Genomic DNA, 24,258 nt, shown 5'->3' with positions numbered 1-24,258 from the left:
AAAGCAGTCCAGAAAGCTAAACTAATAGAAATGTGCTACATCGCTAAGCAAAGGCTGTTTTTCTCTCCTAGCAAAAGTCTAGCGACGATAAATTACTTGCAGATCCTACAGATGGAGACCTTGAGCATGACATTTCTACGCACTGAGACAGTAAGCAAACTGTTTGCTTTGTCTACAGATTAATGGATACAACAATCCTTGGTCTCCAAGAGAAAAATCTTAAGTTGTTATTATTTATTAAAAGTATTTATGCATTGCTTTTCTGCCCACAGGGGTCTCCAAGGCAACATAGAGCAAGTACAAACAATACATACCAAAAACACCAATTAAAAGCAGCAGAGGACTATCATTAAAAAAAAAAACCACAGAACTATAAATGCATCAAAAAGCCAGGCAGAACAAAACAAGTTTTGACAGCCCACCTTAAAAAATAGGCAAGACTGGGCCAAGCTGACCGCCCAGGGGAGGAATTCCATAATGCTACAGAAAAGACCCCACCCAAGGTATCCACCAAACTAGCATCTCTCCATGGTGGTACATGCAACAGGGCCTCTGATGAGGGCAATAATTTTTGGACCTGCTCATACAGGAGGAAGAGATATCCTGGCCACAAAGCATTTAGAGCTTTATGGGTAAGAACCAGCACCCTGAATTGTTCTTGAAAACAAACAAGTGTAGTTGATGTAAGACTGGTGTTGTGGTTCCATAAAGTGCACACTTGATGACAGTTTTGCACCAGCTGCAATTTCTGATCACCCTTCAGTGATGGCCTCATGTAGGACAACCCATGCAAGATGAGAAAACCGTTTCCTTAAAGCCTGGAATGAACAGACAATGCCTCCATGCATAGATATTGGTATGAGGAGTAATAATATCTCCAATATCACCACAGAGATCATATATATATATATATATATATTCATATATTCAAAAGGAGAACAAAAGGACACATATCCACCCTGCTTTTTGTTTGACCTTTATTCTGGTCTTGGCATTCGCAATTGGAAAAAAAGAAAATGAAAGGAAGACAGGCAATTTCAATTTAAACAGCCTGCCTGCCATGATCACCAGCCTCCTTTTCCTCCTTTCTTTTTCTTCTGCTGCTGTTTCTTCTTTGTGGCAGCTGCGCCAACAGGCTTTTGATGCCTTGGCGGTATCATGTTGCTTGTTGATGCAGATGGAACTGCCGTTACGGTGCCAGGCCTTGGGGATGTAGGTGGACTACTTGCAGTCTTGCTAGCATCCCTGTAGACAAGGAAGAGACCAATGGGATTATTATCACACAGAGCTTAGATGTACGGTGTATCTTCTGTCCTCCTGTCAGCAGCAAAAACAAAGCAAGCAGGTTAAACCTCACATACATGTCATATATTACTGCTTGCAGTGAAGAATTCATTCCTTTACATAAGAGAACACTGCTTAGAAATTCTAGCTCCTCCCCCCCTTTTATTTTACAATAAGCTGTGGGCAGAATTGAGCCACTGCTAGCTAGCACAGTTGTACCTTGGATCCCGAATGCCTTGGTACTCAGACGTTTTGGCTCACGAACGCTGCAAACCCGGAAGTGAGTGTTCTGGTTTGCAAACATTCTTTGGAACCCAAACGTCCGACAGGGCTTCCGATTGGCTGCAGGAGCTTCCTGCAGCCAATCAGAAGCCATGCTTTGGTTTCCGAAAGTTTTGGAAGTCAAATGGCCTTCCAGAACAGATTCTGTTCAACTTCCAAGGTACGACTGTATACTGCAGGTGCTACAACATATGCATCAGCATGCCATTCATATATAATGGTTTGGAATATTTTTTTTATTCTTGGAGAACATGTGGCTGGGGGGTGGTTCACTCTTTTCTAGGAGCTGGATACTTTCCCTCTTGGATGCCTGCATACAGACACATTCAAGTAAAATCCTGATTCCTGTAGGACTGCCAAGAGAGATTGAGATATTCAGTCACCAAATGAGTTCCTAAGTTCCAGCCCTTCAGATGACTTGAGCCAGTGGTTCTCAACCTTGGGTCCCCAGATGCTTTTGGCCTACAACTCCCATGATCCCTAGCTCACAGGACCAGTGGTCAGGAATGATGGGAGTTGTAGGCCAAAAACATCTGGGGAACCAAGGTTGAGAAAGGCTGCGGACAACTCTATTGCCTTCGTCTCTTCATCCTTCCCAGGCCCTCAAAACCTGCTCATCTTCCTGTACTCTCTCATCCTCCTATAGAATGACTGCCTCTCTCCATATGAACCGACCCAGATACAGTGGTACCTTGGGTTATGAACTTGATTCGTTCCACAGGTCTGTTCTTAACCTGAAACTGTTCCAAAAAGCCAGTTCTTTAAGCCTTTTCTGAATGGCAACTGCAGAAAGAGGGCAGGGATGTCCCCTTCTCCACTCCCTTACTGTGACTCTCATTCTCTACCTGCTCCTGGAGATTGTGTGCAATAGTGATCTTCCTTTCAAGGGGAGTAGCTCTCTTTGATTACCTGATTACCTTGCCCTGGGACACTGAGAGGACTCTAGAATCAAGGCTCGCAAGGCTGGGTCCCGTTACTCACAGTTCAGAAGAAGCTGCTGTTGTTGCTCCTTGGGTTCCTTTCCCAATCTGGTCCTTCTTCTTGCCCTTCTTCCGCCCGCGATAGTAGGAGCGCTCCCGCATTGGAAGCCAGCGCTCAGGGTCAGGAGCAACTTTAGGGTCATAGTTCTTTGGCAGTTTTCCTAAGGAGTAGGTTAAAAAAAAAAAAGAATATTCCTGAATACTAAGGAGTATTCAGCATGGGAGACTCATCATGATTTAAAAACAGCTGCACTGCAGGTAAATACCTTATTAGTCAAAGCTGTACAGCACTTCCATGGTCGGAGACAGAGAACGCTCATTGTGCGCAAACCACAAATACATTTATGCTGACATGTCTTAGCTTTCTATTGCAATGACAAAAATTGGGTTGTTGCAATCAGCAAGCTATACCTAGACTTTAAATACTGTGGAGAACCGACTTCAGGTAAGAGCATGGAGACCTACCGTAGATTCCGGTGTATAAGATGACTTTTTAACCCCGCAAAAGAGGTTAAAAAGTCGGGGGTCGTCTTACACGCTGGGTATGGGCGGCGTGGAGCGGAGCCCACCCCCTGCTACAGTGGCTCCGAAACAGCAGCAGCGGCGGGCTCCGCTACAGCGGCTTTCTCCTGGCATGGAGCTGCCCAGCGTATTAGGCGACTGGGCTTATAAGACAAACCCCCAAATTGCAGCTGCCAATTTGGAAGGGTCGTCTAATACGCCGGAATCTACAGTACTCAAAACGCTCATGTTAGAAAAGCACTCCTAGATCAGTCCCCCAAATATCCATCTATTTTTGTCTCTGACAGTGGCCTGCAAAATGCTTTAGGGAAGTTTGTGTGCAGAAAATGAAGGCAACAGCCCATCCCTGCTTTTAATCCCTGCAACTGGTATTGAGAAGTATGGTGCCTTGAAACAAGAAGCCCAGGACGCTACCATTAATGTCGCACAATTGCTGGGATTTCCTGACTTTGGCTGAAAGTCAACTTAATTTGAAGTTAGCTTCTTGAGTCGTTTTTTTTTTAAATTCCACCCTAGTACAGTGGTGTTTAGATGAGGAACATGTAGCTCTGCAGATGCTGTTGCACTCCCAACTCCTATCTGCCCTATGCAGCACTGCTAATGGGCAGAGATACCTAACAATTGATAAATATTTAACTTTAATAAATAAAGTATGTATTGACATCCTTCTTTGGTATCCCTGCACCCAACCACTCACTCCCACAAGTCCTCCTTTGGGCCTGCGGTTCAGAACAATTGGTCCATCTAGTTCATTACTGCCTACATTGACTAGCATCTGCTTTTAAGGTCTCCAAAAGAAATCCTTCCCAGACCTACTTGGAGACACTGGGGATTGAACCTTCTGGGAGACGAAGTCCAACAACATTTGGAAGGTCATAGGTTCTCAACTCCTGGCTTAGATAGTTTTAGCCAACTTCTCCAGAAGCACTTTTGAACTCCAAACAGCTATACAGTCATTGCTAACAAGACACTCACCCTTCTTTTTCTTCTTCTTCTTCTTGACGTCACCTTGGCTGGAAAAAAAACACAGCACATGAACACACATGAGCCTGCTTGAGATGCAGCAGAAAGAACAGAGCTAATGGATGCCAAGGGGGGTGTATCTAATGGCTTTGTACAGGGAAAGAAATAGGGCAAGTTTGTAGCTGGAAGACAGAAAACTTATTTTGGTCACTGAGCTGGACTTCTTCATATTAACACTGACTCAGGGTGTCAAGGATTATTTAAAAAGCTTCTTTACCCTTGTTCTTTCTGCTGGTTCTCAACCGCGGGTTTCCCTCCTTTCTTCCGAATGTATGTAGCCCCATGCGAGTTTTCAAGAGCATCCACATCTACTTTCAGAGACATAGTGTCCGAAGAAGGCAAGTGTTTGCTAAGTCTATTGTGAAGGAGGGGTTAAGGAATAACAATATGAACACATTAAGCAAATGAGAGAAAATCATTCTCAGGATCTCAAAAGCAGTTTAGCGGGTACAATAAAGACAGAGAGAAACTAAGTTAGGAGACTGGGAAGAATTCTCTGTTGTATAGGAATGGAATGTTATATAATGGGGTAACAAATTTGTTTTTTACTTTCTGGATGGGCAGAGTGACCATGAGAGCCTGAGCTTCTAAAAGAAACAGAGGCACTTGGCATTTGGGGATCAAAACAGTAGAATAGTGTTTTTGTACTTCTGCTTGATGGAAACATGGAGTTAAAAGAAAATAATACCAACCCAGCTGTACCTGAACTTCCTAGTTGGATGTGTGTGTTGTATGTTTTTCATTTCTGTTGGAAGCCGCCCAGAGTGGCTGGGGAAACCCAGCCAGATGGGCGGGGTACAAATAATAAATTATTATTATTATTACTATGAGACAACAGTGAGGTTCAAAGGCCAGTGAGATGTGAAAGTCTTAGAACATGCACGGGGGAATTCCAGAAGACACAGGATTTCTTTGGCAGAGAACACGGCATCATACTCCAAAACCTGGAAACTTTGAAAAGCATCACTGCAGCAATTACTCCGATATGAGGAAGTGGTCAAAGAATGCCTCCTTGTCTCACCTCCCTCAGCCACACAAGGAAGGATACACTTTAGCTTTCTCACCATCAACCAGGGAATATGCAGAAATGAGCTGAGCCAGGGTATGGACATCATCTGGATTTTGCCTACAAAAGTAAAGAAGTGTGAGAGTTATAGCCTGTTCTAAAGAGAGCAGTCAGCCCAGTGTTGCACACCACAGGAAGGACACCTCATATAAGCAGGCAAATGAAGCGCCCTGCCTCCACCTTCCATAGGAGCCAAAAACAATATTTTCAAGATGCATGCTTGCTCAGGTGAAGCTGCACCTCAGAGACGGGTGGCAGGAGCAGCTCTATCAAGGGAAAGGGACCAAAAGAGAATCTAATGATTGAGGAGGTTGCTCAACCAGGTGTGCCCACAAATATAGGGGATTACAGGGTGAAAAAAGTGTGTTGAAAGCACAGGTAAAAACACAATTTTCCCCTCTTCTCTCACGCAGCCCCTACTGCACACTCTCCAGAGGGACCCACTGAAGCAGATTTTGGGGGCACGCAGGGAGAGAAGAGGAATAATAATAATAATAATAATAATAATAATAATAATAATTTATTACTTATACCCCACCCATCTGGCTGGGTTTCCCCAGCCACTCTAGGCTGCTTCCAACAGGAGATTAAAAATACATTAAAACACCACTCATTAAAAAACTTCCCTAAACAGGGCTGCCTTCAGATGTCTTCTAAACGTCAGATAGTTGTTTATTCCTTTGACAACTGATGGGAGGGCATGCCACAGGGCAGGCGCCACTACCGAGAAGGCCCTCTGCCTGGTTCCCTGTAACTTTGCTTCTCGTAGTGAGCGAACCGTCAGAAGGCCCTCGGCACTGGACCTCAGTGTCCAGGCCGAACGATGGGGGTGGAGACGCTCCTTCAGGTATACTGGAAAGGTAAGTCCCACTGCTAAGTGGGATGCTGTTCATGTAACACTGGGAACAACCCATTTTTAATATGCCTTATCTCATTTGTTGCATAAACACATTTTTAACACTACTGAAGTAACTGTCAACTTCTGTTTCAAAAGAAGAAGAGTTTGGATTTTATATCCCGCTTTATCACTACCCGAAAGAGTCTCAAAGCGGCTAACATTCTCCTTTCCCTTCCTCCCCCACAACAAACACTCTGTGAGGTGAGTGAGGTTGAGAGACTTCAGAGAAGTGTGACTAGCCCAGGGTCACCCAGCAGCTGCATGTGGAGGAGCGGGGACGCGAACCCGGTTCACCAGATTACGAGTCCACCGCTCTTAACCACTACACCACACTGGCTCTCAGTTAGTGGGGCCACTGAGTCTTTTGCAGTAAAACTCACTTATTAGCTCTCAGGAAGGGACTTACTTCCACAGCTCCTCTAGATCGCTGATGGCTTCCTTCTTCCGTCCGTGTTTTAGCTTGAAGTTGACAGCTTCCCTTATTAACGACAAATGAACTGGAGACTTTGGCTGGGGGTGAAAAAAGGTTTGCTCAAAGTTAAGTTTGAAAACAACTAAAAGAATGACATGAGTGATCACTCTGTTTTTTAACCCGCTGAAGAGACACTTGGAGCCATGAGAGTTTAGGGGACTCTTAAGAGCAGCGGTTGTGAACAAAGGTGTCTCACTCGTACAAGAAATTCCCCCTGTGCGCCCTCAAATCTGTTCTGGGTTCCTCCTCCACCTTCCATATCAGATGGGGACATGCAGAAAGGCAAGAAGTTCCACTGAGCCATTGAAAGTCCTTGCATGAACAGGACAACTTTGTTGGGATACAACTGCAATGGTGTATTTGTCTGTTACGAGCTGCAAAACTGCATTCACATTACCAAGCTCAGAATACTGACTTTCAACAACTGTGGGATCATAACTACTCCAGTGCATAACCGAGTCTTCCCTCAAAATATGAATAAAATCAGGAAAAGTCTGGACTACAGAACAATTTTTTTGCAGACTTCCGACCAGCTGAGGCACAGCACACTTCCCCTCAATTAAACCTGAAGGCACATTTCACCTTGTGCACACAAAGTGGTCTACACTTAGAGCAGGAGTTGCTGACCTTTTGGAGCCTTGAGTGTATTTTCAAACCGAGCTGTCACAGGCACCATATGTACAATGCACCTATTCTAATGGCTGCAACAGAATTCCTCTTTCAATTCTGATTTCAGAGGAGGGGTGGGCACAGCAGGTGCCGGGGAAGGCCACTGCTGGTATATGTGCACCCAGAATATTAGCAAATCTTAATTATGTGTAAATGTGAGAGCTACCCCACACTAGGGGATCTCGCCTGACTTTTTGTATCCATCTCTTTCAGGCCAGTTAATTCCATGGACTCTGCACCAGAAGTTGTTGGGTGATCCAAATGACATCAACCGACAGATAAATTGGAGAACTGCTCCAGTGAAGGATGACTGGAAGGAGACGAGGCCAGAACAGGCAATCACGCAGAGAGGCAACAGGTAGCCTCTCCACTGCCGTGGAGATTTGGGGCTCATGGGAAACTTGAATTATTTATTTCTTGCAGCACAGTAGCAGTTACAAACCATTTATGAATACAATTGGCCGGCAAATTCAGATTATAAATGTACTTTTACATTATAAAGAGCTATGATGTACTGAACATATTTCTACTATTTTGTTTTGTCAGAAATGTAAAGCAAGTTGAACACAAAATACTGGGCAGCTTATCTGTTGGCATCTCATCGGACTATTACTTGCCTGAAATTCTTGATACCATTCAATCGCTTGAGCCAAGACCTCTATAGCACTATCAATATCTTCTTCATGGCTATACATTGTCACTAATGCAGATACCTATAACAGTTTAGAACACAACATTAAAGTCAGAGATATTTTTACCGAACAATAAGTACTGGAATGTATGACAGGGCCACATTTTAAAAAAATTATAAATGCAACTTTATTACTTCATTAAGTAGAATACTGTCACCACATGAAAGTGCACACACACTGAAGCAATAGTTACTTCTCTTTTACTACATTTCTTCAAAAGTAATGGAGTCAAGAGGCAGCACTCAAGGGATAAAGCAGCCTTGACTTAATATGACAAGAAAGAGTGCAAGTTTTCTCAAATAAGAATCAACCTTGCTGTAATGTGCTTTGCTCTCTCCAACACATGGCATCTATACAGCACTTTTTCAAAGCATCCAAGCATTTCACTTACATTTTGTTAATATTCCTTATAACCACCATGTAAGGTAAGCTATATCATAACTCTGTGCACTGCTTGTTCCCCTATTGGGAGAACCTTGATTAAGATGCATGTTGGAGGCATTGCTTTGCAGTGCCATCTTAGAAAATTTAGTGAGCAAACAGGAGACAGGGCCTTTTTGGTGGTAGTGCTGCAGCTCTGAAATACTCTCCCAAATGAAATTATTTCACCCAAAACTGAATGAACCTTTATTCTGGCAGGCTTTTAATGTGTAACACCCTAATTTACTACCATCAGTTTTACCCTTGCTGCTGTTAGGTTTTTGTTTTATTTTTAATTATTTGCTGTATGAGTTGCTATTTGTTACTGCTTTTAGAAATTGGCTATTAGTTGTACTTTTGCTCAATTGCATTGAAAAGTTTTGTGTTGCATGCTTCTTTTAGCAGAAAGCAGGATATAAATATTGTCATTCCCATATTGGAGGAGCAGGAAAAGCCTGAAATATTCACGCAACTTAGAAATTAAGCAAGTCATGGAAACTATTTACATAAGACCATAACATATGGGATATCTTGGCGCAAAATTTTGGATATTTACAACCTTGCTTCAGGGCCAAGTTCACAATTGCCGCTAGATTAGTAGCCAAAGATTCATGTTGTTGAGTTACACACCTCTAGCAACAGGAGGCAGAAGAGATCAAGATGTCTGTTATTGCTAAGTCCTGTGGACCAAACACATTACTGATCAAGAGTCCAAACAGAACTTACGCATACAAAATAAAGAGGCAAATGAGCAACTTGTAGTCCAGCCATGATGGGACTTGTCAACCTGGGAAGGCAGCCCATCTAGGAGAACGAAAGCTCTAATCCTAAACCTCCACTGCCTTGTGGGATGTCTTCAGGAGAAAAAAAAGGCCAAGGAGTAAACCCTACACAAATCCAGCATGGAGTCCCTAAAATGGTTGGATGGTGCCTTGCATACCTCCTTCCAGCAACTCCTGCAGCCAAGATGGTGCCAAACATATTGCTCTGCTTTCCTTTGGACCACATCAGCGAGGTCGAGAGGGGGGTCTTGTAATCTGGACAGTCCAGGACCTCCAAAAACACTGCCCTGACTTGTGCCCTGCGGAGGTCACTTCAGTGCTGCTAACACAGTGGTTTGACTCTCCCTCTCCCCCAAAGCTCCATTGTCTCTTGTGACAGACAGATGTCAAAAAGAAAAAGTAGTCTAACCACCCAAGCTAAGGTCAGAATGGCATGCTAGGAGAAGAATATGACATTGGGGGTGGTGTCAATAGGATGCATAAAACTCTGTGTGTGTTTAGATTTAGCTGCAACCTACCATGCCTGGTTTGTGCCTTAACTCTTCTATAGACCTCAGGATGATACATGCTTTCGTGACACTGCCTTTGAGAGAGAGAGAGAGGGGGGGGAGGGAGGGAGGGAGGGAGAACAAAAAGTGTGGTTATTGGCAATTGGCTCCAGTCCTCTGTGCTAGGACATCTGTTCTACCATCAAGCAACTCTCTTTTTATTAGACAGATGAAAAAGGAGCAATTATAGAAACCATCAATCAGGGCTGCATGCTTGCCACGATTCTGCAGAAGCCAGCTTCATGAGAAACTCAGCCTTTTATTTAAAGAGCGAAAGTTGCTAGCCCTTATGACTGCAAAAAAATATGCATGAAAGCATGTGGGAAATAACTGAAGTATCAAAAGCGAAAGGGATGTTTAAATAAGAATTTCACTGGTCACAGCTGAGAGGGTTCAGGGCTCCATATTTTTCCTTATCCCTCCCCATAATTAGTAAAACTTGAATTATGCAAAAATGCTATCATCATCATTGCTCTGTAAGAAAATCATACAAATTTGTTCAGGTTGCAAGCTTTCTAGATGGTGAAGACCTTCGGGTATTGCCCCTTCCTGCCTTTAACCTAAGCCCCCCCCCCCCAGAAGGCAGCCTCCCTCTGAGAAAAAAAAAATGAGTTACGAATGAGAGTGCTCATTTGGAAACAGTCTGGAACTGTAGCTGAATGCTCAGGAAGCTTCTTTCCAAAGGAAGCGAGGCTACTGTACCTTGAGCAACTTTCAACTGTGCCATCGTCAGCTTAATCTCTGCTGCTTTCTCGGGGTGCTGATCGGCAAACTCCTACAGGTCAGAAATGGAAACACAAATCAAGAGGCTTTCAGACAGAATCAGCTTCAGAATTTCCAGAACAGGCACCTTGCAATGAATAGTAATTGCACTGTGGAGTCTTATGTCTCTTGACTCTCCTGTAACAAACTCAAAGTCCCTAATAATAATAATAATAATAATAATAATAATAATAATAATAAACAACTTTATTTATATCCCGCCCTCCCCAGCTGAAGTCGGGCTCAGGGCGGCTAACAACAATCAAATAATCCAACATTCTAAAAACATTTCATTATAAAAATTAATTAAAATCAAACTGATGGCAACCGTTAAGCAAAATTCTGTGCAGATTGCCAGAGGAGGGAGTCAGGCTGCGCCCTGACCAAAGGCCTGGTGGAACAGCTCTGTCTTGAACAGAAGCGACAGGGACACAGAGCAATATGTTAAGGAAGGCTCCCATTTGCTATGCCATTACCTAAAATATGCTTAAGTCTAAACCATGATTTGCAGTACACCTCAGAACTATAGTTTTCAGCCAGGCACATTTATGTAGTATACCAAGCCACACTTAAGGCAGTTCTCTTGTCTCTCTAAATCTCTCACTGCTTGCAGATCTCAGACAAGCAGATCTCACTACTGTATTCCCCATACCTAACTTCTTGGGAAAAGGCTTAGCTCAACAAGCTAATCCATAGTTTCACTGAATACTTGGGCTAGTGCAAAAATAACGCTGTCGAATCTAACTATGACTCCCAGTGCCCAGCAGGTTCATGAATTCCCTTCCTCCTCAACCTCATCTAGATGAACAATGATTCAGAGCTTTGTCATCTCCTGCGTATTTCCTCAAGCAGCAAACCACAGCCTACCTGTAGCAGCTCTATTGCCTTGGTATGCTGTTTCTCTCGACACAACTGTGCTGCCTGGATTAGCACAGGGAGGAGATGTTCGGGACTCTGTGACTGTAAACTTGATGCCAGTTTGCGACACTGATCTGCCTAAGGAACAAGAGAAAAAGAGTGGCTGGTTAGGAATGCCGATTCTACAGAGAGAAGGCAGGATTTAGAAGTGTAAGCCAACAAACCAGGGCGCTCCCTGCCCTCCTTGGTAACAGACCATAAAAAGTAAAGGGGCCCCTGACCATTAGGTCCAGTCGTGACCGACTCTGGGGTTGCGGCACTCATCTCGCTTTATTGGCCAAGGGAGCCGGCGTACAGCTTCCGGGTCATGTGGCCAGCATGACTAAGCCGCTTCTGGCGAACCAGAGCAGCGCACGGAAACGCCGTTTACTTTCCCACTGGAGCGGTACCTATTTATCTACTTGCACTTTGACGTGCTTTTGAACTGCTAGGTTGGCAGGAGCAGGGACTGAACAACAGGAGCTCACCCCGTTGCGGGGATTCGAACCACCGACCTCCTGATCAGCAAGCCCTAGGCTCTGTGGTTTAGACCATGCATCAAAGCAATTGAAATGGCACATTACCTGGTTGGTATACATGGCCAGCAGAGCTTTATTGAATTCTATTGCTTGGAGCTGTTTCTTCGAGAGTTTATGCTCAACACCCTCAGCGTTGGTCAGTTTCACCTTTTTCTTTGAGTCAAAGACATTTTGGTCCTGTGAAAGACAGCATCCCAAGATGCATCACTCAATCAACAGGAACATGATGTTTCCCAGGTTGCTTGCTGCGATTAAGACACGTCACGCTCCTTTTGTGTGATTTCTTCTGCAAAACATGCTTGAGGAATTACTAGGATAATGCCATACCTTGTTAATGGTAATGATGTTGTTGGCGATGACAGCAAGCAACCCGACATCTGTTGGCCTGCAGAGAACAGGGCATACATGTGCATTTGTAAACATGTCTTCTTTTTTAAAAAAGATGCCAAGACCACCAATGCCACCATTTTACAGAAGTCACTTACTTCAGTTTGATTATCTGATTGTAAAGTTGCAGGGCTTCCTCTGTGTGACCTTGCAGCTGCAAGATATAAGCCATCTGACCGTGAATAATAGCCAGTTCAGCCTCAATGTCTTCTTCGGTAACATCCTAAAAGGAAACAGTAAAAAAAAGTTAACACACAACCTTGAAACCTTGCACCAGTTATATAATATCCACAGATCAGTGGATGGAATCCAATGTCAAGACAGTGGACCCCAATCCCCCAGAGCAGATTTTGGGGGGCAGTATTCATGGGGTTGCCAGGGAGGGGGAGGGGAGAGAAAGGGTAAATCCAATTTATGCAAGCTGGAATTTAGTATCACCCAAACCTGCAAATATATCTATTGGTAACTAGCAAACTTACTAGTAACACAGCTAGAGAGCAAGCCTCATTGAATAGAGAAAATATGCATTGGATCGCACTCCTGGTACCATTTCTCTCATTGGGTGAGTCACGCAAGCATGCAAATCTCATCCACTGATATCACCGGGAGATAAAACTGCCTCACTTTGCCATTATTGTGTTCACTAAGAATACTTTTTTAAATGGCTTCAGCGGATAATGGAAGCTCTGGATATTTAAATTGTTAGTATCAGCAATGGCCCTTGCTACACAATTCACAAAGTTTAATTCTACTCTGTTAACACTTTTCAGGGAAGCCGTTCATGTGAAAGAGGCACACTGCTATTTAAAGGCGCAGAAGTAAAAAGAAAAGCGCTGATGGAGACACTTTAAATCTAGTGTTATGAAGGAAAGCAGGCAGATAGCACATAACCAAGCAGATTTATGCAATTAGCTTACATGCACACATACTGAGAATATTAAAACCTGCCAAGGGGAAAAAGTATTCTCGGTGTAACACTAGTGACTCACCGAATCTTCTGAGAGAGACTGGCGACACAGATCTACAAGGAAAGTGTGACAAATTAATTTTGGACATAAGAAGAGCCCTACTGGATCTGACCGAAGGCCCATCCATTCCAGCCCCTTGTTCTCACAGTGGTGAACCAGATGCATACAGGAAGCCTATAGGCAGGAGTACAGCAGCACTCTTCCCACTCATGCTGCCCCAAAACTGGTATTTAGAGTCATATTGCCTCTGACAGTGGAGGTAGCACACATTTTGCCATAGATATGAGCCACCAATCAAGGTTCCACCACTGATTAACACCTGCCTATAGAAACTTCATTTGCATCACAGAAGTGCAAGGATGCTGATATTTCTCTATACAGTGGTATCTCTACTTATGAACTCGATCCGTTTCGGGGTGCCATTCGCACCCTGAAAAGTCCGTAAGTAGAGTGCCGCTACTGCGAGTGCGCGAAAGAGCACTTCTGCGCATGTGCGGAGTGCACAGATGGCTTCTGTGCATGCAGCAAGCCCGGAAGTAAACACTTCCGGGTTTGGTGCGTTCATAACCTGGAAAGCCGCAACGTGAAGCAAACTTAAAACGAGGCATGACTTTATTTGACAGCATCCTATAATCATTCTCCACATATCTTAATTCCTAATCTGCCCTTAATATACTAGATCCTAAGTTTCCAACTGTGTGTCGATACATGATACAATTATGGATTTCTTAGTAGTACCATCAATTTAACCATCTTGAGTTCTCCCCACATCTCCATAGAATCATAGAGTTGGAAGAGACCACAAGGGCCATGGAGTCCAACCCCCTGCCAAGCAGGAAACACCATCAGAGCACTCCTGACATATGGTTGTCAAGCCTCTGCTTAAAGACCTCCAAAGAAAGAGACTCCACCACACTCCTTGGCAGCAAATCCCACTGTCGAACAGCTCTTACTGTCAGGAAGTTCTTCCTAATGTTTAGGTGGAATCTTCTTTCTTGTAGTTTGGAACCATTGCTCCGTCTCCGCTTCTCTGGAGCAGCAGAAAACAACCTTTCTCCCTCCTCTATGTGACATCCTTTTATATATTTGAACATGGCTATCATATCACCCCTTAACCTCCTCTTCTCCAGGCTCTTCAACCTCTTCTCCTCCCTTCAGTTCTATTTTGCTTGGTCTTTGCTTGTTTTTCCAAGTTGCTGGGGGAGGGGGGGGATCTAGCTATTTGAAACTTGATTTTGCTTACCAAAATGAATGCAAATTAGTACAGGGAGGAAATCCTGTGCAGTCTATAGCAGTGTTTCCCAACCTTGTGCCTCCAGCTGTTTTTGGCCTACAATTCCCATCATCCCTTGCCACTGGTCTTGCTAGTCAGGGATGATGGGAGTTGTAGGCCAAAAACATCTGGAGGCACAAGGTTGGGAAACACTGGTCTATAGGAACAACAGGTTACTGGTGGCTGTAAAGGAATTCTTGAAATACATTTGCAGATGCAGAGAATAAATTTAGGGACACAATAATCCCCATGTCTATTTTCTCAATTTAATTTATTAAAGGATTTAGACCTTGTGACGTTTTCCCACAAAAGAAGCACAATGGGTTACAAGGAAAGGACAAATTAATCTTCTCATTCATTACCTTCTGCTCTTTGTAGGCTTTTCATTGCCTCGTTCAGCCTGGCCTGCCCAACCAAAGAACAAGCAGCATTGTAACTCAGCTCATATGTGGCTTCTTGAAGGCCAAGATCCTCCTGGACAGAGCAAAAATAACGAAGTAAATAAAGGGATACCTCATTCTGAATTACAGTGTGAACCAGTTTGCATGAACACTTTGGGTCAGATGGCTAGACGCAGATCAAAACAATACTTCCAAAGCATGAAGGGTTCTTAAATTAACATGCAGTAAATTCAAAAGCCATAAGCAGGTGATACATACTAACAGGAAGCTGTATGAACACCCTTCTTTCTAATTATATACGAGGCACAAAAGAACAATATGCAAGCAAATCACATGATTCTAGAAGCCCAAGCTCCTTTTATCAAGCGTTTCTTTCATTCCTTAGCACACACTGGAGGCAAGATGTTGTAGTAGCATAAAGATTCTTTTGCTTATAAACAGATGTTAAGTAAATTACTAAACAAAGGATTGTGCATACATTTACGGCAACAAACAATAACTACATTAAAAATGCAAAAGTAACCACCAGTATATCAATATAAAAAGGCAACCAGAATTTTAAAAATTGTATCTAAGGAAGATTGTAGGAAAATGCAAGTTGTTTTTTCTTTTAAACTGCCCACTTAAATATATGCAACCCTGGGTTCAAGCAAACTTCCTTGGGTGGGGCACTCCATGGTCTTAAAGCTACCACAGATGAGGCCATCCTGTGTTTCCACCTGCTGTATCTTCTCATGGTGTGTGTGTGTGTGTGTGTGTGTGTGTGTGTGTGTGTGTAGCAGGGCCAGTCTCTGATGGCGCGATGGGGCTGTGGCATGAATCTGACCTCTGATCAGACATGTTACTGCTTGCTAGGGAGTGCGAGAGGCGGAAGCAGCAGTTAAGTCAATACGGTACAAATGCACTGCCAGAGCTAATCTGGTACTCCTGCTGGTGTATTTGCACTGCGCTGACCTTGCACCTTGACCTCTACCTCCCAGTAAGCAGCAGTGGTAGAACCAACCTGGAGTCAAGTGAGCAGCAGCTGGGTGTTTATCCTTCCAGCCTTGAAATAATAATAATAATTTATTATTTATACCCTGCCCATCTGGCTGGGTTTCCCCAGCCCCTACGGCCGGCTTCCAACAGAATATTAGAATACAATAGTCTATTAAACATTAACAGCTTCCCTAAACAGGGAATGTCTTCTAAAAGTCAGACGTCTTCTAAAATATTGCAGAATTCACTTTTGTTGTCTATCAGTCCCCACGTTACAGGAATTTAAAAGTGTATGAATGTCCTCAAGTGCCAAGTTCCAATTATCCTCATCTGTGATTGGGAGAAAAGGCATAAGATCCTAATCCAATCCATAACTTCCTGAGGAAATCCTCCCCCCCCCCAAAAAAAGTAACAGAAATAAACTGTCAATGTAGTTTGACAAAAGCTTTTTCGGCATCTAGAGAAATAACTGCAGCCACCTCAGCTCTTTTACTGTTTGAAGAATCCCCTTTTCCTACCAACCTTAAATTATCTGCTCCCCCTCTTTGGCAAATAATATTAATGTACTACTATAGCCTGGCCTCTTAAGTGAGATGGGCGCACAACCCCAGAGTCTGTCAAGACTGGCCCGTGCGGGCAGGGGTACCTTTACCTTTACCTTACTACTATAGCCATCACAGTCTGGTTAGCAATGACTCCTGTTATCTTGCTGACTACAATAATTAAGGTGATTGGCCTATAATTTGGACTAGTTTGGTCCTTACCAGACTTGGGAATAACAGAGATATCAGCTTCATACGTCAATGTTCCAATAAGACACTTCCCTGTATTTTATGGTGTTTATGCAGTTCACCTGCAGTTCACTTACAACAAGAATAGATGAAGGAGGAAGTCTCTCTCTCTCTCATATGTGCACATACACACTGCCACAAACTTACTTACTGGTACGACTTTCTCCCATGTGCTCTGTGCAGCAATAACTGCAGAGAGGTTCGTTTTCCGTTCCTCTTCATAATCATCTTGTGAGTTGCGTATGAGGTCCCGGTACACAGCTAAACAGTCGTCGTAACGTTCTAATCTGTACAACTGGAAGGAAAAATCTGGATGAGCAGCTCAACAGACCAGAAAACGGTCAAAACTAGGTCTGCAAAATAAAATAGCAACCATAATATCTCAGTAATGTTTATAACTATACCTATAATCCAGGCAGGTATTGGACGGGATTCAACTAAGTTGCTGCATGCACAGAATGTAGTCAGGTCGCAAAATGGGATTTCCTCCTCTTCTTCCTTGCATCCCCCAAATCTTCATTGGAGTGTTGGGGAACCCCCAGAACACGTTTAGGGGGCACACAGGGGAAATCCCATTGTGTGAGTGGGCCTTGTTCTGCACACGCATACCCCACTTTACACTACAATGAAATCTAACCCCAGTTCTTCTTCTTTTTTGAAAAAAACTTTATTGAAAAAGAATAACCACAAACATGCACAGTTATCTCCCGCTTGGACTACTGCAATGTGCTCTACGTGGGGCTACCTTTGAAGGTGACCCGGAAACTACAATTAATCCAGAATGTGTCAGCTAGACTGGTGACTGGGAGCGGCCGCCGAGACCATATAACACCTGTCTTGAAAGACCTACATTGGCTCCCAGTACGTTTCCGAGCACAATTCAAAGTGCTGGTGCTGACCTTTAAAGCCCTAAACGGCCTCTGCCCAGTATACCTGAAGGAGCGTCTCCACCCCCATCGTTCTGCCCGGACGCTGAGGTCCAGCGCCAAGGGCCTTCTGGCGGTTCCCTCATTGCGAGAAGCAAAGCTACAGGGAACCAGGCAGAGGGCCTTCTCGGTAGTGGCGCCCGCCCTGTGGAATGCCCTCCCATCAGATGTCAAAGAGATAAACAACTACCTGACATTCAGAAGACATCTTAAAGCAGCCCTGTTCACGGAAGGTTTTAACGTGTGATATTTTAGTGTATTTTTGGTTTCTATGGAAGCCGCCCAGAAGAAATCCAGCCAGATGGGCGGGGTACAAATAATAAATTTATTATTATTATTATAGTGTTATGGAAGAAACACTGAACAAAGACCAAGTCCCATCTGTGTCACTAGGCAACAATTTTCTTCAAGAAGAGTGAATGTATAATAGTTACCAAGGTCATCAATTCTAAACTGTCACCTCTGGTTGTTGAGAAAATCAATGCCAAAAGTTCTAGGCTGAAGAGCAACAACATAGCATGTGCCTATAGACGCAGAGTTGTCATGGGAAACACACTGTTCCTCCAATGCATTTTGTCCATCACAAAATATCCCTCTTGGTAATTCCCAGAACACTGAAAGGCACTTCACAATTGCTGGAATAAGTTTCCATGCTAAGCCCAGGCAATTCTAGTTTCTACAAGATGTTTTTCTAAAGCATTTCATCACCCCTTAATCCTCAACCAGGAAGATATTGAAAAGCAAGTAGAAGATCAAAATTTTATACTTGGCTTTATTATTAATTAACTATTATTATTATTATCCAATAAATTCATACATACCAAAAATTTATACATATGCAGAATACCCCCATAAATGAAAAAATATTATCACTTGCTTATATTGACATTTCCAGCATTATAACCAGTTGATTTTAAAGATCAGTTATCTTTAGGTGAAGTGAAATACCAGTGGAGTATCATATTAAATTATGGTCTCATAATGTTGTGCACAATGAAAAATACATGACTAAGCTGCATTTTCAATTGTGAAATGTTCTCATTTCATAGGATCATCCATGAGGACAAGAAAGATGGCAAAAATTAAGGACAGGTCTGCTTAATTAACAAGAACCATTATAATCAGTCTTCACCATTCAGCAGTCTTGGTAGACTGTTAGCATCCATTGCTGCAGGACTGTACTGTGGCTGACCCATTTAAGGGATTGCTAACCTGCCGTAAAAGAGCACACATTTAGATTGAGAAAACTCCTCCACCACAGCACCTGAAGCCTTATATCCAGTTATTAAAAGCAGTAAGAGTTTGCAAAGCAGTACTTACCACTTGTCCATACAGCTCCTTTAGCTTGTCTGTCTGCTGACTGGCTCCCTGAATGGTCTTCAGAGCATTTTCAATCCTGTTCAGCCTGTATTCACAGTAAGCCTTCTCAAAGGCTATCACATCACTGTAACATATAAGCCGGAAGTGGAATGTGATTTCTCATTATCAACTCTTCAAAAAGCAGTTGTGTTTGCTAAGACTCATCCCTGAAGATAGAATCCTATATACACTGGCATCATATTGAACCAAACAACACAAGAAAAGGGAACTAATACTTTAGAAATCATAGGCATATTTTTGGACATGTGTCAAGTTTGTAATTATGTAAAATAATATGATAGGAGCTAATATTCATGAATTTCTCATTGTCTCAGACTAATATGGCAACAATATTCTAACAGATATATTGCAACACAGAAAAAGCAAAGATAGAACAGCTTCACAATAATAATTTTTATTTGCTTAACAAGACAAAGAAGTGTGTCTATATTTTGTGCATTGAACACACATTCCTTTTGCACGCCACACTGTTTTTGAAAGTGCTGGCTTACTGACTGATACAATCCTTACTGGATTGATATTTTTCTTGATATCCCATAAACTGCTTTTTTATTAACACTATATTAACATTCTTGCATTGCAGGGGTTGGACCAGGGGGCTCTCAGGTTCCCTTCCAACTCTACAATTCTATGATTCTATGTCTTGTAGCTTCTTTTCCCACAATGCAACTAGGAAACCTTTTTTGATACATACAGACACACAGGATTTAGGTCAGCAATTATGCAGCTGCATGCTGGGACATATTAGTGTGCTGCAAAAGAACTTCTAGTGTACCAAGAAACTCATTCAACAATAAAACACTCTAGTGCACCTAAAAGCACACATTCACACTGGAGACTGCCTGTTGCTTCTCTGCATGGTCTTGCCTCCTCCCAATTAGCTTTCACTGGCGGCAGCTAATTCTGTTGTCTCTATGTATGGGTGCGATATGGTTACTTTAATACAGAGACTCACCATTGTTACCCACCCTTAGCAGAGGCTGAAACATTAATTTGTTGGGGAATTACCGGCCTTCCAATTAGGAAGAATGCTCATTACAGTAATGCACATAGAAACCCAACTGGATAACTCCTGTAACATCCGGGAATTTTACCACCCCACACTCAAAGTGTAAACTTTTTTAGCCTACACTTTGAGAATTAATTGACTAAGAAGAAAGAAGATTTTCTTGAAACTGTATTTTTCTTTATTTCGTAAATGCTTCTGTTTGCATATTTTGAAAAACTGAAAGAACTCTTGCACTGTCTGAAAGCCATGTTGTTTGATAAGCAGCTAATATTCAGCACTCACCTGGTTAATACTTTGGTATGGGTGTTAATCACACTGAGAGCTTCCTTAAAACTTCCGTTTTGGATAAGGCATACCACTTTGCAGTGAAGAGCAGTTGCATCATCCTTGCTGATCTGCAGTACTAGGAAAAGCAAAAGCAAGGAATTAAACAATGAGAACCCAGGCACTGTTATTTGTATCTTGAAAACAAGCAGTTTAGGTTATCACAGCACTTTTCCAACTGTGGTCCAGGGAACCAAATTATACCAGTTGGAAGCGTATTAAAGGCTCCTTAGTGAGAAGTTTGGTAGGCAAACTTATTATATTCTTCCTTCCTCCTTCCTTGGGAGGTTTTTAAGCAGAGTGTGGATGACCATCTGTCATGGATGCTTTAGCTGAGATCCTTGCCCTGCAGGGGGTTGGAATAGATCACCCTTGGGATCCTTTCCAATTCTACAAGTCTGTGATACAATGGTAGAAAGACAGATTGCTAGGGAAGATCAACAGTGAGAGGGCAATGTGTAGCTGCAGAAGGGAATACTTTGCTGCAAGTCTAAACACACATTAAGTCCCACTGAACATAGCAGGACTTATTTCAAAGTTATATGACAGTTTCATAGATTAGCATCCTAACTCAATTCAATATAGCAATTCAATTCTTTTACAGATGCATAACTGCACAACCCACTTCCTCTTTACATACGTGGCAGGTTTTTCCCTAGCACATCCCCTGTACAACCAAGTAACAATTCAGCAAGCAAGAATTTCCCAAGAATGCGAGTACAGTGACATGAATGACCACATCGTGTATTTCTGCCTGTCACACAACTGTTAAAGCCACAGAGCACTTCAAGGAATAAGTGGCTGCAATCCTAACCTCACTTGCTGTTTAGCCGTTTAGTCGCATCCGACTCTTCGTGATCGCATGGACCAAAGCATGCCACTTACCAGGAAGTAAATCCACTGAATTGAACTGCACTGTTACTAATACTCTAGTTACAGCATGCTTTAAAATATTCAAAACACTTCACCTGCATTACCTCACTGCGGTCTTTACAAACACCCTAGAAACCAGGCCGATATTGTCGTTAACCACTTTTAATGTTTGACATTTCATTATGTTTTTAAGATGTGATGGAAGCCGCCCAGAGTGGCTGGGGAAACCCAGCCAGATGGACCCAGTATAAATAATAAAATTATCATCATCATCATTCCCCTACTGAAGTGGGGCAACAGTGCTAAAGTTGAAGGACTAGGGGCTTGCCTGGCGCCACCCATGAAAAAGAGTGAAGCAAGCCTTGTCACTCATGAAGATCCAAACGAGGAGAGAGACATTCTTAATGAGGGATCAGCACGAAAGGGGAACGGGAGAGGTTATATTTTCTGAGAATCCTCCGGAAAAACAATCTCTCAAAGGACCTGTTGATGGCATTTTACCATTGCCTGTGGAGAGTGTATTAACTTATGGTCTGTGTGTGTGGTTTGGGAGCTGCACGGCCAGGGAAAAAACAATGCTGTCCAGGGTTGTAAAGACTGCAGAGAGAATAACTGGGTGCACTCTTCCCACCTTAGATCAAATCTATCCTGTCAGGTGCCATAAGAAAGCGGCAGAGATAGCGCAGGACAGTAGGCACCCCGGAAATGATCTCTTTCAGCTTCTGCCTTCTGGAAGAAGGTATAGGGTTATAAAAGCCAGGACTAGCCGTCTGAGAAAGTTTATACGCAAATGCAATTCTGGTTCTAAACGCAGCATAAGGGGCCTCTATAGTATACAGTGGTACCTCAGGTTAAGTACTTAATTCGTTCCGGAGGTCTGTACTTAACCTGAAACTGTTCTTAACCTGAAGCACCACTTAACCTGCTGCCGCTGCGCCGCCAGAGCCCGATTTCTGTTCTTATCCTGAAGCAAAGCTCTTAACCTGAAGCACTATTTCTAGGTTAGTGGAGTATGTAACCTGAAGCGTATGTAACCTGAGCGTATGTAACCCGAGATACCACTGTAGTGTATTTTAAAACGGGGTTTCAGAGTTTTAAGGGGTTTTGGAATATTTTATGTAGTTTTTCAATTTCATTGTTCTACATGGGACAATGACAATAAAGATATCGTATATCGGGAGCACCGCCTGCCGCCGGGTCACCGCTGAGTGTTGCTGGAGAGGCTAAGCGAACGAGCCACCCCTCAGCCACCAGCAAATCTGAGGCAAGCCCTTCTTCCCGCTCTGCAGGGCTGTTGTGAAGATTCCAGCGAAGCTAATGGACGCGAAGCTCTTGGAGACGCGTTTCGAAGCTATTTCCCGCGCAAAGGGAAGGGGGATTAACTAAGAAAAAGTGGCAGGCTGCCCCCCACCCCAGAGAGGCTAAAGGAGGCGAGGCCAAGCGCAAAGCCCCGTCCCTCGCCCTGTGCCACTTCCGTCGCCCTCCACTCACTTTTATTGACCGACTTGAGGGCGCGCCCGAAGTCGCCGTTCTGGCCGCAGCGGTTCACTTCGCTCCACAGCGAGGCCACCGAGGCAGCCCCGGCCGCGCCGGCACCACTTCCGCCACCCGCGCCCGCCGCCATCTTGGCAGAGGGAGAGAAGCAGCGGAGGGCGGGGGGGGGCGGATAGGCCACCGACAATGGCCTTTCGACCCGGAAGTGCATCCACGTTGCACTATAAGCCTTGGTCGTGTACCAAAAGAAAAAGCGCGCCTCTCTAGGAAAACGGCGAGCCCAATGCGCATGCGTCTCCAGGGCCCACGCGCTCGGGCCTCCCAAGCAGGCGTGCAGCGAAGGCGCATGCGCGAGTTGTTGAGACTGGTTTGGCTTAGAATCATAGAGTTGGCGGCTGCCCCGAGGGTCATCTTCCAACACCCTGCCCACTTATTCCCTACTCGTTTCCTGTCACCTAAATCTGGGAGCTTCTGGGCATAGCAGAATTCCTTTACCTCAACCAGCCTTTCTCAACCTGTAGGTCCCCAGATGTTGTTGAACTACAACTCCCATCACCCCTAGTTAGCAAGGCCAGAGCTCAGGGATGATGGGAGTTGTAGTCCAACAACAGCTGGGGACCCACAGTGTTGCTCAAACTTGGGTTTCTGGCAGTTGTTGAACTACAACCCTGACTACTGGTCCTGCTAGCTAGGGATGATGGGACTTGTTGTCCAACAACAGCTGGGGGACCTAGGTTCATACCCTCCCACATTTCTCCGGTGAAAATAGGGACATCCTATTCCATTATCATTAATTTTATTATACCCTGCCCATCCGACTGGGATGCCCCAGCCATTCTGGGCAGGTTCCAACATATATAAAAACATAATAAAAACATTACACTTTTATAAATAAATAAAAAACACCTTCCCTATACAGGGCTGCTTTCAGATGGCTCCGGGGTCAGACAACTCCATACCCTCTGATTAAAATAGGGACGTCCCAAGGAAATCAAATCAGAAACCAGGTGGCCTTTGTAAAGCCAGGACTGTCCCTGGGACACATGGAGGGTCTGTAAAGTTTGAAAAACACTGTGAAGGGTCAAGAAAACTCCAGCCTCATCCCCTTTTCCTCTCTCAAGCTGAAACTTCAAAGCTGGGCTAATCTTGGCCCTAAACTGCTGCATTTTTCCCCTTGGTCCAAATGCTTCTTTCGTTGCTATATAGCAATAAGCAAAAAAGGCCAAGATCTTTTCGCCTGCGGCATTGCTGCCCTCCAATCTAGTTTTTCCTGTAATGCTCCACAGCCTCCCAACAATCTGCAGTTAAGTAATACCCTGTCTTGTGAATTTGTGATGAACACCGGAGGGGTCCCCAATGGCAGGTAACAAAGATACCAAGTCACAGGAACAAAAATAAAAGTGGCATTGATGTAAACCATTTTTACCCCTTTTCTATGAAGGGAAAATCTTGTTCCTCTAGTTTTGGTTTACATAGTGGCACTAGCTTGTATAAATTCAGTGACCTTGGATTGTATTATTTTTAGCTTACTGTATTATCTGTAGTTCATTGGACTATTTTGTACACGTTTACATCAATATCACTTTTGCTAAACTGGGTTCCTGCAACTTGTGAATTT

General features: G+C 43.6%; 1 protein-coding gene across 1 annotated transcript; it reads right to left on the bottom strand.

Moving 5' to 3' along the window:
- Nucleotides 1-960: 960 nt before the first annotated feature.
- On the bottom strand, nt 961-22,806 carry SRP72 (signal recognition particle 72). Its single transcript, XM_081894171.1, has 19 exons — nt 22,638-22,806; nt 20,232-20,352; nt 18,881-19,004; nt 16,786-16,929; nt 14,827-14,938; nt 13,213-13,244; nt 12,322-12,446; nt 12,164-12,221; nt 11,882-12,013; nt 11,268-11,396; nt 10,341-10,413; nt 9,609-9,673; nt 7,814-7,909; nt 6,462-6,565; nt 5,140-5,217; nt 4,309-4,446; nt 4,044-4,081; nt 2,548-2,707; nt 961-1,245 (listed from the first exon to the last, which is right to left on the bottom strand). Exons 1-19 carry the CDS (start codon nt 22,768-22,770, stop codon nt 1,065-1,067), a joined length of 2,043 nt encoding a protein of 680 aa, XP_081750297.1. The 5' UTR covers nt 22,771-22,806; the 3' UTR covers nt 961-1,064.
- Nucleotides 22,807-24,258: the final 1,452 nt, after the last annotated feature.

This window comes from Podarcis melisellensis (genome assembly GCF_964234715.1).
Source record: "Podarcis melisellensis genome assembly, chromosome: 17".
Lineage (NCBI taxonomy): Eukaryota > Metazoa > Chordata > Lepidosauria > Squamata > Lacertidae > Podarcis > Podarcis melisellensis.
Note: the sequence above shows the minus strand (reverse complement) of the source record. Positions and strands in the feature narration are given on the sequence as shown.

Excerpts from the sequence above, each read along its gene's own strand:
- SRP72 (XM_081894171.1), bottom strand. The coding sequence starts at position 22,770 with ATGGCGGCGGGCGCGGGTGGCGGAAGTGGTGCCGGCGCGGCCGGGGCT. Across the intron at positions 13,245-14,826 it reads AAGCCTACAAAGAGCAGAAG|ATCTGTGTCGCCAGTCTCTC; the intron begins GTAATGAATGAG and ends CTTTCCTTGTAG. Across the intron at positions 11,397-11,881 it reads TGGCCATGTATACCAACCAG|GCAGATCAGTGTCGCAAACT; the intron begins GTAATGTGCCAT and ends CTTGTTCCTTAG.